At 38.5% G+C, this 17,796-nt stretch overlaps 1 protein-coding gene across 1 annotated transcript; it reads right to left on the bottom strand.

The window, feature by feature from the left end:
- Positions 1 to 6,341: 6,341 nt before the first annotated feature.
- Positions 6,342 to 13,525, bottom strand: txn2 (thioredoxin 2). The gene is made up of 4 exons (XM_079253625.1): positions 13,407 to 13,525; positions 9,806 to 10,083; positions 7,291 to 7,414; positions 6,342 to 7,201 (listed from the first exon to the last, which is right to left on the bottom strand). Exons 2-4 carry the CDS (start codon positions 10,081 to 10,083, stop codon positions 7,085 to 7,087), a joined length of 519 nt encoding a protein of 172 aa, XP_079109751.1. The 5' UTR covers positions 13,407 to 13,525; the 3' UTR covers positions 6,342 to 7,084.
- Between the last annotated feature and the right edge of the window lie 4,271 nt (positions 13,526 to 17,796).

The raw sequence follows: 17,796 nt of genomic DNA, 5'->3' as shown, positions 1-17,796 counted from the left end.
ATAACTCCATTTGTCTCAGGTTGATATGATTAATACAGGAACATACAAGAAATCTTTGCCTGTAGCACAATATGGCAACACCTGGATCCAACTGGACTCACACCAGTCTGACTAGCACCTACCTATGATGCCCTCTACTGTTTGATTTCTTGCTTTAGTGTTCTCCCACTCGTATATTAATTGCTTAGGATAAAAGCATGTTGCTAAAAGACTGTAGAATAGAATAGAATAGAATAGAATAGAATAGAATAGAATAGAATAGAATAGTTGAACATATTTCACAAGTTTGATCAATATCAATCAATTTAATATAGTGATTCGTTTTGTGTTGATATAACAAATTCTGCTACAGTGTGAGTTAGACTGGACTTGATTCATAATAAATCAACATGATCAATATGTAAAAACACTACATGCACTATTGTGGGCTCAGTATGTCAATGTTTTACAGCTGTAATTGTTTGCTAATAAGAACCTGCAGAAGAACAAGAAGCCGTTTGCTCTCTTGCTGGACAGTTTGATTAGTCACCATCCGATCAGGTAGAGTTATAAACACGACAAAATTTACATCTGCAGCTTCTTGCAGCAGTTTTATACTTTGCATATTTAAACAGCATGTTTGCAAAATAACTTTTATTTATTTCCACAAATGTAAATCTTTTATTTTGCAACCATGCAAATCTATTTCTGCACATTTACAATCTTGATTATTTTGGGGAGATTTTCTTTGCAGGATTACAAAACTTGATTTACCAAAATATACTGAAATTATTTGGAAACATCAATTTATAGCTAAAAAAAAAAAAAAAAAAAAAAAGAAAAACAATATTGAGACAATTCACAATCAAATAAAGCAAACAATACATTAAAATATAATTTAAGTTCTGAGCTCAAACAATTAAACTATGATATTATATTATATTATATTATATTATATTATATTATATTATATTATATTATATTATATTATATTATATTATATTATATTATATTATATTATATTATATTATATTATATTATATTATATTATATTATAGTATATTATAGTATATTATTGTCATGATTTCTGCTTTGCCTTTAACAAGCTGCTGCCCTCTATTTAAACACCTGACCTAGATCTGCTTAGTGTGAGATCGTCTGTTTTTTACACGGCCTTCTGAGTGTTGTTCATGTGCCTGACTCGGAGAGAAAACCTGGTCCCTGCCTGTCCTCTACCACCTTCTTTGCTGCATCCTTATCGGTATGAACTGATCACCTGTTGCTGAACCTTGCCTGATCCTGACCCTGCCTCTTGCTCGCTCCTTGGATTTTTTTTCTCTTGGTGTGGACCCTGGACTGGTTTTGGACCTTGTCATTCTGGATTGTGGAAGGTATCTTTCCTGCTCTAGAGGACCTCTGAGACTGCCTAGTCCCCCATATCCTGGTAAACTTTTTGTGTCTCCATTATCATCTCACCCCTGGTTTTTGGCTCTCCTGTCTTTTGTGTTCCAGATCTCCTGATGATCAGACTGAGACAACCTTCAACACCATCTTTATTTCAATCTGTTTAACTTCCCTTGTTTGAGTTTTGGGTTGTAGCTTCTTAAACTGTAACTATTACAATGTAATGTGTTCTATTGCCTGTCACTAGGGTGTGTGTGTGACTGAAATCCCCCTACATTTGCCTGTGGTGTGTGTGTGTGTCTTGGTACAGAGAGGGTGAGACGGGGTGCCAATATTTCTGACTGCTGAGTTTTCTTTAAAAGTCCACTTCTGCTGTTCCATCAAAATGTGACAAAGTGACTGTTTTACAGAAAGGTAAACGCCAGCAGTCGTTCTCATGTTTCCTCCTCAGACCCCTGTATTTACCTTTGGGTGACCAATTAGTAGTCATTTTATTCTTTGTCTGCATCGCATCTATAAACCGAAACCAAGAAAAGGGCATGTGGGTCCAGTTTCTAGAGCTCCTCGCTGGTTTCTAGTTTCTTGGATTGAACTACGTGATTAAGGCTGTTTGTAGATAAAATCCTCTTAGAATACGGAGATCTGCTGCTGGTTTACTAAAGGTGTCCTGGAACACCCCCCACCCCAAACTAAAAATCCTGTAACCTAGAGACATCAGAAGCCAGCTTTCTAAATGTTTTTCTTGTCTCTTAAAATGAGGCAGTAGAGAACCATAGGTGCAGTCATTTCTCTTCATGGTTATGTAATAAAGAAATTGCATTTAGCAGATCAGGTCTGGAAGACTAAGGTAACTTTCCAAGAAAACTCCTTGTAGACTTAAGAAAAGCGCCTTAAATCCCCCCTCGCTTTAACTGCAAAAGACCCTCTGAAAGATTTAGCATGCTCTGGAGAGGTGGTGCATGGTTTCAATGTGCAGCAACACCTGTAAAAATACAGCATTCATGTAGGAGTCCGAAGAGAAAGCTGATTGTGAGATCAGACTAGTCACTAATGAAGTTAAGACTTTTGCTTTTATGGCGTAAGAGAAACAGATTTCCTTCAAGTTCATTGACCTAAATATAATTATAAGCTAGCAGAAAGATGTCAGAACAAAACAGACCCAAATTCACCAAATTAGAACAGCAGGTGTAGGACTTAAGTGTCTGCAGTGATCATTTACAGACTGAAAATACAGATACAGGTTGCTTCAAAATGGAAATAAACTGATAGTGCTTAAAACATTTTAATGTTTCTTGTAAGTTTTACACTATTTGTTTTTCAAATTGTGACAAGGTGTCTGAAAACTGAGGAAAAATTGCATCCATTTTCTAAACCACTTGGTCCAATTCAGTGTCGCAGGAAGCTGGAGTTATCCCAGCAATCGGCAGGCAAGAGGCAGGAACACTGGACAGGTCACCAGTACGTCGCAGGACGACTGGAAATTTTAAAATGGAGCAAATGATGATTAAACTCTTCAATTTGACCCCAGTTTCTTGTTTAGTAAATGGGTGCTAATTTTAGTTAGATACCTAGTTTGTGTATTGTTTTTAAAAAATCAGACTCTTTAAGAGTTTAATTTTAATGGTTTGATCCCAATGGTTTGATGCTGCCTCAAGACTGACACATGAAAGCCTTTAAAAGACTTTATTTCATCATACTTTTACATCTAAAATGGTTTGTATTGCAGCTTCTTGGAGCTAATGATTGTTTCTTATGTAGAAGCTAATCAAATTTTATTTTCCAAAAATAAATAGAAGAAAACAGGGCCTTAAAATTTTTTATAAAGGAATATATCTTTATAAACAAAAAAGGGCACAAAGTTAGAGAAGAAAACTTAGAAATTATGATAAAATGAGTTAAAGATACATTTTAAACACAGGAAAAAACACAAGAAACTAACTTTACTATATGCAGTGAAAAAAATAAATAACCCAAAACAATGTAATTCATAAAGAGAGCAGACTTCTTTAAACTTTATTAATCACCAATAAAAAAAAATAAATAAATTTTTTTAAAAAAAGCTGTTTTTATTCATTTATTTATTTTTTTACAATTTGTCACGTGTGAAGCTGGAAATATTCTGTGTGTCACTGACACAATTCAAAACTCACTTTACTCACTGATGGTTGTCATGGCAACCACAGCAGATAAGTCCAGTCCAAGTAAACTGAGTTACAAAAGTCTGTTACAATAGAATAGAATAGCCTTTAATAGAATAGTATAATAGAACAGAATAGCCTTTATTGTAATTGTGATAAGATTGAGTGGCATCTCCCTTGAGTAAAGCAAGAAATAAAAAAACACTAATTATTTAAGAAAAAAGTTTTATAAAAACACAACATAAAAAAAAAGAATTCAAAGTAAAAAAGAGGTAGATGGGTGATATTATGGCCCACTGATGGTATATTGAACAGATAAATGGAAAGAGGCTGGTGGAGTAAAGTGCAAAGTGAAATTGATTGTTTGCCCGGGTTTATTTCTTTTTTTAGTGCTGCCGCAGCTCTTAGGTAGAAACTGTCTCGTAGTCTGTTTGTCCTTGCTTTCAGTTACTTGTAGCGCCTGCCAGAGGGCAACAGGTCAAAGAGGCGGTGGCCGGGATGAAGTGTGTCCTCCTCTGCAATGTTATTTGCTTTGAGAGGGCAGCTGATGATCTTTTCTGCTGTCCTTACTACCCTCTGCAGCCTCTTCCTCTCTGCCTCAGCACAGCTGGAGAACCACACCGTGATGGCAGACGTCAGCAGACTCTCTATGGTGGAGCGGCAGAAGGTCACCAGCAGCTGGATGTTCAGATCTCCTCTCCTGAGAGCTCTCAGGAAGTGCTTTTAGAAACAAGAATGAGGTAGAGTCGTCACATCCAGGGGTTGTAGGGAAGTTTCCTCACCAAATGCAGTTTTAAGCAACGGATGAGTTTAATGATGATCATGATAATAAAGGAAAAATATACAGAACCCCACTTGGTGAGGGTTTATCTGTTGCTGGAAACGTAGAAAATGCAGTAATGAAAAAGGTTCAAGGTTGCAGGCTGAATTTAAATTACATAAAAACAAGTTTAAATTTAACAATGTTTTTAATAATAGCTCTAATAAATACAACTGATTTGATAGAAATTACATGATCTATTTATTAATATTTATTACAATATTTATTTATTAATAAAAATCTTGAACATTTTTAAAATTTGAATATAATTCAAATTTCTTTATGTTTACATTTAATTTAATTTAAGCGCATCTATATGTACAAATCACTATCTGACCCAGTGGAAGATGGTCCTGGAATAAAAAAAATAAAATTAATTGAGCATGTGAAATAAGGGAATCAAAAATAGAAATAAGGGAAAAAAAAATCAGGGATAAAAAAAAAAAATAAAAAAAAAAAATAATGGAATCACAAATCTAAGAATTTATAGAGTACAGATTGATGAAAATTCATCTTAACTTTTTATGACCTTTATATGCATTGTTTCTATGCTAAGTTCAGTATACTGGTTCATCCCTTGAGTTAGGAGCCTTGCTATTTGCTGAATAGGTCTGTTTTAAGTGTGTGTGATTGCATCATATAAATTTTATTCCTTTAAATGACACCTGACTTATACCAAGTTGTATTGTATAAGGCTGCAGATTATGATAGATTGTTACTAATATTAATTAAAAGTAATCTACCTCTGAATGGATAATAAATATCAGGGAAGAGCAGAAGGGTTTCTGAAATCTCATCCAGTTGCCACCTTAGATGATTGACAGGTCACTGGAGGACAGAAACCTTCCAGACTTTGCATGTACCAAGTATCACTACACCAGCTTGAAGTCAATTTTAAAGTACTTTGCTAGTCATCACTTAAAAGTTTTGATATTTGCCTGCATATTTCTTTAATCTTATCCCTGTGCAAGTACATGCTATGTAAAGCTGTTAACTTGATGTTAGCATGAACTAGCAGCGCTAATATAGTTACATGCTAACACTAGATTAAGATTAGATTTTAAGATACTGTTGGAAAACATTGCTATATTAAGCTTTGAGTGTGTATTTAAAAAAAACAACTAAATGAATAATGATTTTCACATAGGAGTTAAAAACAGACTATAAAGATGCTCAAAGGGTACTTCAATATCCAAATTACTTAGTGCTGACTAAGCTAAACAGAAGGCGAGCAAGGCTGCTAGTTGTTACAGAAGCTAAAGGAGGGAAATGTGGATAAATATATATCTCAATCTGTCTGATTTTGTTTAAGAAGATATAATAATGAACAGAATGGTAGGGATTCCTGAGTATACACAGATTGGGCATAAAGAGACCCCATTTTTACTATTAGTAAAACCAAATGCTATCAACAAGGAGCTAGTCACATAAGGCTACGGCCAACTACTGCCACCAGACAATGAAGCACAAGTACTAAAGGAAGAATCTATAAATCCATCTAAAACCACATCAAAGTACACATACTACACCCCCAAACAAACAGCTGAATTAATATTCCATTTAACTTGGTGCAAATATTTCCACTTGGTGATCCAGATTATTAGAGGTTTTGTTTCCAATGCCTCTCTGATGTAACGGCAGCATTATTGGATGTGTGTGTGTTGTAGAGAGGAAAAAAGTAGTTCTCTTTAGTATGATACAGTTTTTCCCCACCCTGTAGCCATACCATGTTTAATCGTCTTAGACCGCTACTGATGAATTGTTCAGGAAGAGGGATTTGGGGGATGTTCAAACTTTTGCATGTAACTGAAGAGCAGACAACTGCTACAATTTTATAACTAAAAGTCAGAAAAATACTGGTTTTTTTTCCCCCAACCGTTTTAATGCTTTAGAAACAGCTAAAGCATACAAAGTACATGACTCAACCATCTCATTAATGTCTTCAGGGGAAATAAATCTCCAAGATCTAAACCACAAACAAAAAGCTATTCAAATACAGAACATCTTGACTCCTTTATTACTTCACTTGGTCATGTTTCTGGTACATTGAGTTCATTTCAGTAACAAACTGCATCAAACTCATGTTTGCGATTCCCGCTTGACTTCAGTTTCACAATCAGGGCACAGTGAAGCACACAAACACACACGCACACAGGCAAACATCTTCTGTTCTCATATCATTAGGCATATTGGTGTAAAAATGACCTTGTGGCTTTGCGATGTTGGACAACCGCCACCCTCATGTGGACACAAGCTGGAAGTACATGTGATGATCTCACAGTTCATATAGTACGTCAGCTTTTGCATCAAATCATCTCCACTGCTAAAACTATGCACATTCTTCCCTCATGTTATACAGTACATGTTTATTTTCTCATTCTACAGACTTTTACAGCAAACTGTTACACAACATCTGAGCAGCCGTATACGTACAAAAAGATTCACAGCTGTCACGTTATTAAAGAAAAACATGGAACCGCTGCAACGTGGAGCACAGCACAAATTAAAAACGGCAATGGCTCACACCCATCGCTAGACAAAAAGAAAGAGAAAGACAGAAGAAGCAGAGCGCAGCTGAAGCAGTGTGTCTAGGGATGGGTGTGAGCAGTTGAGAGTTTGCCAGCTGGGACTGTGGCAAGACTTTGTTGGTGGTTGCTGAATGGGCTCAAAAATGGCTGCATAGCATGCCAGAATCCATGACGACACCGTGATGGTAGTGTGTGACGGGGCAGAGGAGAGTGGTTTATTGTCCAATGACTTTGCTGACAAATGAGTCCAGCTCTTCATCATCTTTAATTCCCACAAAATGGTCGACGATGTCGCCTCCTCGCATGGCGATAACCGTTGGAACAGCAGACACCTGGAGACAAAGTCATCGAGTTTCAATCAAATCAGTTCAGACAGAAAATGTGTGAAGTAGTGGGGAAAAATACTTTCAGTATGTCTCACCCCATATTCGATAGCCAAGTCTGTGTGATCGTCAATGTCAACTTTTGCCATGGCGACGCGGCCTTTCTGTTTCGCAACAGCCTTCTCCAACCTTGGGCCAAGGATCTTGCAGGGACCACACCACCTAAAACCACAACACAGCTGGAGTCAGTGTCATTCCAGTTGAGTTATAATACCATTTCACACCAACTGCAGACTTTAAACAGCCTTTTTTCCCACCATTTTTAAACGAGGGTACAACAGCTTACACCAGGGCTCACAGGTAATGGATCCAACAGCCAATGAAGTTCTGCAGAATGAGTAATTAGTTTGAGCAAAGTGTGTTGGAGCAGGAATACATGGAAAACCTGCAGGACTGTGGGCCTTGAGGACCCTTGGCTTACAAAGTGTATCTCAAATTTCACTGCCCTGCATGTTTTAGAGGCACTTTAACACACCTAAATTAAAAAAAAAGTGTCCTGTTAGCAGGCTGGCGAGGAATTGGTGAGGAGGCTCATTAATGTCAATCAGGTGTGTTGGAGTAGGAAGATGTGCAGGGCAGTGGTACTTGAGGACCAGGATTGAGAAACACTGAGCGAAGAGAAAGGTCTCTAGTCAACATTGCGTTATGATGTTGATGGTAACGATGCCATTACTGATGCTGGTCATGGATTTTACAACCTAATGCAACCTATGGATGGTGTTGTACCAGTTTCAGATGTGCACGAGCCTGAGATAACCAATCAGATTTGAGATTTTTTTTAAATCAAGAGGATGGGCATCAGATCCAGGCAGCACGACAGTGTGAGCCGCTAACTGTCTTGGGGTGGGTATAAACCAATAAACAGTGGTCTGTTAATGTCTAAATTCTTCTTGCCCAATTGATAGGTTTTATGAGAGGTGTTAGAGTTGTTTAACATGTTTATGGAAAGAAAACATGGAGGTGTACCTACTCTTCCATCCTAAGAGGAACTTGGCATGTGCATTCAGGCTTTATGTTCCCACTGATGAAACTTTCAACTAACAGTTGCGTCATGTTACAGGTGACCGAACATGGATGGAAAAAGTTAATGTTTCACCCTCATACAGATGTTGGCAGCTGCTGTGCAAACTGGACTTTGTACTATACCACTTCTACTACTACTACTACTACTACTACTACTACTACTACTGACTTGGCAAGTTGTCAAGCTCCAGTCCTTGATGGCCAGTATCCTGCAGATTTGTTGTCTCCATGCTCCAACTCACTTGACTAAAATGAATAAATAGGTGTTGGATCCATTTGATTTGAATTAGATATGTTGGAGCAGGGAAACAACAAAAACCCGCTGGATACCGCCCGTCACGAACTGACACCCGTGCTCTAAATGTAAAGTGGAAAAACTGACACAATATTCCTAAATAAAGGAGGATGACGCGGTTTTTGGTGAATTCTGTGACAAGGAATCTACATGCTTACATTATAGATATATATATATATATATATATAAATAGAGGATAATTAGAATAATTGGAATCACCAAATTCTTTAATTTTTTATTTAAGTTGTTGAATTATTTTTTAGATGCACATTGCTGACATAAAATTCAAAGTGAGCATTGTTTTATATTTTACTGCTTTACGTTACTAAACAATGAGACCCCGGAGCAACACTTAACGTAAAATGTTTTTTTAACGCTGCACATAACTTCTTGCAGTACAGCTAGCGGCTAACATAACAACATGGGAGGATGACCCACAAGGCAACAGGCACTTTTGACTACTGGTCCTCTAATAGCCCAAAATACATCACAAGCATGTTGTTTTTAACATTTTAAATGAAGAGAAATGGTTCAACAACGGATTGTGTTTTTAATTCACATTTTTAACGAGGTCCCAATCGTTTTGGTAACAGACTTGTTTCTTCTATAAAAGGACAACAGTAACCAGCTGCATTTTTAATAATATTCATGTTTATCAGTAAATTCAATGAATCAAAGTCATGTAAACTTTATCATGTTTCTTCTCAGACAGAATCTTAAGTGCACATTTGGCGCATTAAGGAAAACCGAGTCCACACATTTCCAAGTATTGTTTACTAAGAACATTACATAACGGCGGTACATCATGTCTACAACACATTTCACTGACTGTATTATACGAGGCCTTCACCAATAAACTCCTTCAGTTCAGCAGGAATGCAAACTTATTAAAACATAAAAGTAGGTCAGAGAAAAAAAAAAGAAAAAAAATCCCCACTGTGGACCTCAGGAGGATTTGTAAAGGTTGAAATGTGAGTCCTGGGTTATTGCTGTGGGAGACTGGAGCTTTTATATTGGTTAAATTTAGCTCAACCTCTGAATATGACACGTCAAAATGTCTTTCTGGCTTTTCTTTTTTTTTTTATTTTCCTGTAGCGATATGGCTTGAGAGTTTGAGCCTGATGGTCATCTGCGTAAGTGGAGAACTTTAATGGTAAAACCGACTGTAAATAAGAGTTTTAATCTTTTAAAAGGAAACCGAGTAGCTGTAAATCAAGGCCGTGTGCAGTACTCACTGTGCATGGAAGTCCACTAACACTGGCAGCTCACTGTTGATGACCCTCTCTGTGAAGTCCTCGCTGTCCTGAACGTTGAAGGAGACGTCCCGGCGGGGGGTGTGAGGAAGGACTCGAGGCAGAGTACGTGACGGGGACAGGATGGACACCCGGCTTGGAGCGGACTGCAGGGAGGTGGAAAAAGACGAAGAGGCGATGGCGGCGGTGGATGACGGCAGGCGGCGGATGTCTTTCACAGAGAACATCCAGATTCTACGTACTAGCAACCTGTGAGCCATCTGTCCAAAAAATACACAAACACAAATTAAAAGTTGATTATATTTAATGCATTGATATGTGGGGCCTGTTGGGTGAAAGGTGAAGGACTGCACAATGCTGGTACTGTCAGAGAGGATGCTTATGTAAGGCAGGCATGTTTACAGCCATTCTGTGTATGCAGAAGTGGGTGGATTTCTCCTCTCTGACTGACATGGTTTCATATGAAGCACACACAAGGGTGAACTACAATCTTCCATGAGTGCAAGGCTGTGGAGGAAATCTAAAAGAAATCAAACATCTGGCAAACATTATAACAACTAGGTGGTAAAATCCACTTTAAATCTTACATTAAACCCTGAAAACCCAGAGGCATTTCTGTTGAATTAGTCCTCAGTTCTTGTTTTTTGTTGTTGGTTTGTTTTGTTTTCTTAAGTGAAATGCATGTAGAAGATCAAACCTTTAAAAGCAAAGTCAGCATTTGTTTCCAGGACAGCCTCAGTTGTCAAATTATAAGTGTTAAAATGATGTCAAATTAAATAAGACATAATAAGACATAGCAGCATAAAGGCAAAAAACCCTAAAAAAAAACAAACAAAACAAAACAACAAACAGAATGTATTACTTACAGTAGTTAACACACAGAACCACAAACCTTCTCTCATCTGCACATCATTACTCTCAAGTCTTAAAAAAATTTAAACAACCAGAACAGAAAATTTACATATTTAAACTTTTCCCTCCATGTATTTTTAGCTACTTCCAGTTACTTATGCTACTATTTACTATCTATCCTTACAAAAATCATCCCCAACTAAGCTCAGTTTAGTGCCAAAAGTGTCTCTATTCCAGCGTTTCTATTCCAGTCACAAACAGCCGTCATTTCTGTTGTTTTCAGACTGATATATAACTATAATCTTCAGGCTGCTCCTACTGAAAATTACAATCAATTAAAGCTCAGTGATTGGTTGAAAGTTTGACACAAAGTGCTTTCACAATAACTTTCTGGTAAAAACAAGAGGTCTCTTAGTGATACGGAAATGCAAATGTGATAAATAATCATGTTATCATGGATCCCTCATTGTAGATTTACCATATCGTCTCAGAATGAACAGCATTTTGCAGCTGGATCATAAAACGCCTGGATGGGACATAAATGCCTGGAAAACTTATGTAGATCACCTAAAGCAGGATCCTTAATCCTGGTCCTCGAGGGCCGGTGTCCTGCAGGTTTTCCAAGTGTCCCAACTGGAAAATATCCGACTCGGACTCAGACAAGCTCTGCTCACGTCTGCTTAATACCCACTGATTAGAATCAGGCGTGTTGCAGCTCTAACATTTGGAAAACCTGCAGGACACCGGCCCTCGAGGACCAGGATTGATGATCACTGAGCTAAAGGGTAGGCTAATGATCACAACTGATTGACAGCAGGCGGTCAGAAAATGCTGAACACCAAACAGGACTCACTAATACATGTATAGTGGCAACCGATGGCCAAATCCACACATTTGTGTGGATTTGGCCATCATTGGCCGCAGGTTTCCCATGCATTCCTGCTTAAACACACCTGACTCAAACTAAATGGCTCCAACAACCTATGACATTCTGCACAATGACTCATTAACTCAGGCGTGTCTGAGAGCTGAACACCTCTGTTCTAAACCCATGTCTTGTACGGTGATCATTTAAGGAGAACAACAACATAGCAGTGATTTTAATAAAGTATCATACCAATAGTATTATATTAGACTTTTCTGTCAAGGATCGTTTTTTTCCTTCCCACTGTCACCAGTGTGCTTGCTCAGGATGGGAGATTGAGTTGGAGCTTCCAACTCAATCTGTTGGTTTCCTTATAAAGGCTATTATGAATTGGCTTTCATTATGTTTTTTTCCCTGTCTGTAAAGCGTCTTGAGATGACATTACTGTGATTTGACACTATATTAATAAAGGTGCAACATGGAATTGAATCTTTGATTTCCTTCCATGTTGCACCTTTAAACTCATAGATCTTTTCTAATACAAATAAGTTTATTTGTGAAAAACAAACAAAACAAAAGATAATCCGAATAAAAAGTATTAAAATGGAGCTGAAAAGAGAGAAATCCCATATTAAGACCATCATTAAAAAAAAATAAAATAAAAAAAATAAAAAAGGGGGCTATTATTCATAGAAAACCAGTGTTTTGGCAGTAAAATATCACAACACTTTCTAAACATAACTGATAGTACTTATGCTTACGATATGCTTTAGTCCCGATTCGATTCCGATCTTTTTGGGTGCCGATTCAATTTAAATTGCGATTCTCACAATTCTTTAATATTGCTGATTGTTTAAAAAAAAAAAAAAAAAAAAGTCTAAAACTTTTTTTTTTACTCGTCATTATACTTGATTTCATTGAGGAAAAAACAACACAGTAGCCATACCATCATTCTGCTGCTATAATGCCCAAAAAGATAAGTAAAAAGATCAATAAAAAAACATAAAAATGACAACATTTTTTATAATGTATTATTTTTTATTCATTTGAGAAAGAAAATCGATTTTTTTTTAACCAAAAAAAAAAAAAAAAAAAAAAAAAAAAAAAAATCGATTTTAAAAATTGTAAAGCAAATAATCCAGATTTTGATTTTCCCACCCCTAGTATTTATTTGCTGATCTTTGTTAAACTACACCACTATGGGAGAGTCTTTTATATTATATATTTCCTTACTATCATTAATAAAACATAAATAAATGTTTGCATCGGTCTTTTTTTTTTATTGGTTTGGCAATAAATATATATTAAAAAAGCTTGAATTAAATGTCAAATCTGCTAATACCATAATTAACGAAAAATTAAATAAATAAAACAAACAGTGACTTATAAAAGTACGCAAGTTTTGTAAAGCTAAATCTACTTTTCACCTCAGAAAACAGTAAAATCTCTTAAATCCGGAGTGAGAAGTCAAGTTAACAGGTAGGTTTAACTTCACTATCAGGATGTTTGTCTTCACACAGCCATGTTGCTCTGCTGTTACAACACGAGATGAAACACAACCAGGCTTCTGCCTTCACGACTGTATCCTTTAATACACACTCCTCCCTTTTCCCAGCAACTTTGTCCGCAGTGTTTCCTTACACTCCTGTTGTTTACTAAGGGATCTGCCGGCTGTTTGCTTCCTCCATTAATCTACGTTACGTGTGACTTTGCCCTCTTCGTCCTCCTTCTCTTAACCTCACCGGCAACGTCTCCCCCCACGTTGTGACACTGACCGTTACCCTTACCGAGCTGTTTTCAAGCATATTTTCATGTCAGGAGCATCACATGTTTATTAAAACAATATTTAGCATTTTAATAGCTTACCTTGGTTGTTTAGTTCTTGGTGAACTTGGCCTCACGGACCAATGAAGTGCTTCCGTTTTAGTTCCGTCGATAATAGAAAGGGACAGTCCTGCTTTTTGTCGTCTGTGCGCCGCGAGTGGCGCCACCACATGGCCGAGTTCGGAACTTCACCCAACATGATGAACAGGGGCGCCGCCAGGAATTTTGGGTCCTATGAAAGACAATGGCATAGACCCCATCACTGGATTGCAAATTTTAGATTTTTGTTTTTGCTTCAATTGCTTCAATTTGAAAAAAAAAGAAAAAAAAGAAAAGCTTTTCATGGGAATAATAAAGATCTAGGGCTGTGTTTAACCCTTTGTGGGGCAAGTGACTATTTTTGATCACTTTGTTTCTTGTCATATTCAACATGAAACTATTTTTTTTGTTAATGTAACAACAGAATGGAGGTCTTGGTTCATACCAGAAGGACAATTTTAGGTTAAACTTTCTAATTTCAAGGTATTTCACTGAGTGCCCTATAAAGGGTTAAATCACAGTGCATACATCTAACTAGGTTATTTTAATATAAAAGGTTTATCAGTTTAAATTACCGCTATATTTTATTACAACCTTTGAAAAAAGTAGGTATTATTTTTAAATAAAGTTTAATGATTTTCCTATATAGTTTGTACATCTCTTTGGGCCTCCATCAAGTCATGGGGCACTTGTCTTTGGATGGTGGGAGGAAGCCAGAGTACCCAGAGAGAACCCACACATACACAGGGAGAACATGCAAACTCCAGACAGAAAGGCCACTGTTTGAGCCAAGGATTGAACCAGTGACCTTCTTGTTGTATGTCCACAATGCTAACCACTATGCCACTGTACAGCTGACTACTATTATTATCATTATTATTCATATTGATATGATTAATATTGTTATAATTATGAATAATATTCATAAGAACCAACCAATAACATTTAGAGGCCCAGAATCCGAAATCCCCACAGGACTTTGTGCAAATGCAAACCCGCCCCTTCATCAGGGTGTCAAACAAACATCTGAACATCCCAAAGAAGAGGTTCAGAGAGACGACACAGAGGTTTGAAAGAAATCTGAATACCTAGAGAATCCCCAGAAAATAACGTTTGGGGGAGCAGGCTCAGAAATCCCCATTGAACTCCTTACAAACACAAAGCAGACGAGTAAAGCTGTGGAAAATAGTAAGATCAAAGGACAACTTGAAGGAGATTAGAAGAAAACCAAACAAGGTAAGAAAGTTTGGAGACATAAACCTTTGGTACCACTCTTTGAGTTTCCATCTATTCAGACGCTAAACTTTAAAGAAGCTTCATCAGTTAATCTGGAAGCCTGAACCCCTCAATATCATTCGGGGGCCCAGGATCCGAAATTCCAGTTGTTCTTATTGCAGAAACTTTGGTTCTTACAAAACCAACACAAGTTCAGCTTGAGGAGACTTCTTGTTGTAAGTATATTAATCTAACACCCGCAATGTGATCTATCAAACCTGAGAGAGACTGCGTCTATATTTAACACGTTTTAAAAGGACGTGCAGACAGTCTGTATGCATTATTGCGCACATGGCTGTGATTATTGTCACCAGAAGGAGACATCGAAGCAAAACAAAGGCATGCAGAGAATGCGTTCTTCACCCTTGTGTAAATATTTTTGGGATGAACGAGGAAACAATCATCAAAACAAATGACTTATGGAGCATTTTGGAACTTTTGGAGGAATTTATGATGGTGTGGAGAGGAGTCACACATATCTGTAGATAGCAGGTATTGCATGTCGCAGATGGGATCCCCAGATGTGCTGTCCAAGTCCTGAATGTTGTGTGTCGCTGGGTGGTGACAGTTTTAGGTATCTACATACTCGGCAGTCATTAACTGAAACCAAAAAGTTTTTCTTTGGGATTGGGAACATAACCGATCCGGCTTTAGTTGTGCTCGCGTGACTGTTATGCGTAATTGCGCATTCATGTCAAAGAGCTAGGATGCATTTTGAGTTGGCACAGGGGCTTTCACATGGTGGGTGGGATTTGGCATGGTTCGATTGGATCAATCAGCACTCTCAAATGTGTAGAAGCTGTTAATTAACTTATAAGTTAAATAACAATTGGACTTTTTATGTAATTTTGACCCAAAATTGACAGGCCCCTAAACTCTGTGGGCCTCTGGGCTCCAGCCCAGGTAAGCCCGTGCATTAAGGCAGCCTTGGGTAGGGTAGGAAGTCAGGTTCAGACAGACATCATCTGAGAGCAGATGATGAATGTCAGCACACAGAGGAAAAACTTTAAATTTTTTTTACTTGTTTTTGCTTAGCGGCATGGTGATTTGTAAAGCAAACCATAAGCATCCTCCTCTGAGGATGAAGCATTGGACTACTTTGCTCTTTTAAAGCTGAAACGTTTCAACTTTTCTTTCAACCTCCATTGCCACAACTTTAGGATACTTTGAGCAGGATGGATAAACGTACTAACAAGCGAGCTAGACTTTTGCGTCACTCTTCTGCTCTCAAACCTCCACCACTGTTTCGCAGCATTGGCCTTCCTGGAGTCTTTTCCAGCCTGCCCCCACACTAACGGCTCTGCCACTTCTTTTGCTGGTCCAGAGCTGTGCTTCCTGTGAATACACACCCCAATGAAGTCTTGGATACACACAGTTTTACACACTTACAGACAGGAAACCATGTTAATACAGAGATGTGTTCATTGGAGCACAGTGATACACTTTCAGAGGATGTCACAGCATTAAATGTTCTGGTAGCTGAAGTGGATTTACACAAGTCAGCTTTGCGTAGGTCAAAGGTTTCCACAGATGTATGGTGTCTAATGCCAAAATACCCTGAAACGAAACAGGATAGAGAACTGGCCTCTCATCTCAGTGAGTCTGCAACACCGAACTGGAAATCCAGAGGGAAGCTGACCCGACTGGTGACTCTGTTTCAGACACCAAAAGATCCTGCATTCAAAAAGAGGAAAAGGAGCAATAAGGTGAACTGTGCAACGAAATATGAGTATGTAGCGCCACCGATCACTGAGAAGGAGGACGATGCCAGGCTCTGTGAGTGGTTCCAAAGCCTGGACATTCAAGATGTCAACGCAAAAAATTAGCAACGGCTGTTGCATCCTGATGCAGCAGGATGAGGGGTCAGGGATATTAAGACAGGGCACCAGGACACAGGAGAGACAGACGGCCCCATTTCCTGCCTCCCATCTATCAGACAGAGTCTTTCTTACATGTGCCTCAGATGATTCCCGAAAACTTCCCCCTCCCTCACGCTGTTCCTACCCAAACTATCCACATCCTACCTGTACCTGAAAATAAAAAAGGAGACCTCTGATGCTGTATATGTTCTCACATGATTATTTCCATTTTCAAACACAAGCATTTGAAATCTTTTTTAAAATTCTTAGATTAAATTTGCCACAAGGATCAGTGAAATGTTTCAAACATCTTAGATAGAAGATACAAGATGTTTCTCCTTCCATTTGTTTGTTCCAATCGAAGCTCTCCTTCCATGGCATGTCTCCATCTTTCCAGCAGAGGGCGCTGTCTGTTGAGCTGAGGTGGAGAGGTGGGTGAGGGATGTTTATCAGACTCTGGCTGTTGGGGCCTGAACAGAGTAGTGCTCTGTGTCCCTGCTGAGGTGGGATCTGTGTGTCAGAACCAGAACACATAAGCCTCAGTCCTTCTCACCGTCCCTCCTTCATATGTTTACTCTTTTATGCAGCCCAAGCTGTTTGTGAGTGAGGCCTTTTTTTTGCTCCCCCGACGACTCCTACCGCCAAATAAACATTGCACCGGAAATTACAGGGATATCTGGGATTTTTGAGGGGTCCCAGTGGAAAGGAGGACAGGTCAAGAACAAGGGCGCTCTCTGTGAAACCTCAGAGGTGAGAGGAGGGAGAAGATGCAAAAGCGAGGGGGTGGGGGTGTCCAGAAAAGGAGGGCGCGACCCTACCTTTGGTGGTTAGCGAGCACCATTGCTAAGATACATATCCACAGGTGACCCAGTTTCGTTTGACCCCATCAGGAGGCCTGGATAGCGTGCAACGGTCGACCTTGTTGGAGATGACCAGGGCTGAAGAAGAGGATACTCTGTTAACGACTTCTTAGGAAGGCTGTAAATGGTTGCACCTGATCGTTCTGCTCTGCAGGCTCTTTTCCTACACACCTTCCATGTGTCCTGGCTGCACAAGTCTGCAGTTGGGAATACAAAAGCCATTGATGAAGCTGAGGTTTCACAACAAAGCCCACTTCAATGGAAGGGTGTGTGAGCTTTATGTACACAGAGCGCACCCTACAGTCTTTGTATGTTTATTTTATCCTTGCTCCTTGCTCTAAGCATCTTTAGTTCATAACATCACTCTGGTTGGGAAACATTAAGCCTGTTGGTTACCAC

The sequence above is a fragment of the Telmatherina bonti genome (assembly GCF_933228915.1).
Source record: "Telmatherina bonti genome assembly, chromosome: 14".
Lineage (NCBI taxonomy): Eukaryota > Metazoa > Chordata > Actinopteri > Atheriniformes > Telmatherinidae > Telmatherina > Telmatherina bonti.
Note: the sequence above shows the minus strand (reverse complement) of the source record. Positions and strands in the feature narration are given on the sequence as shown.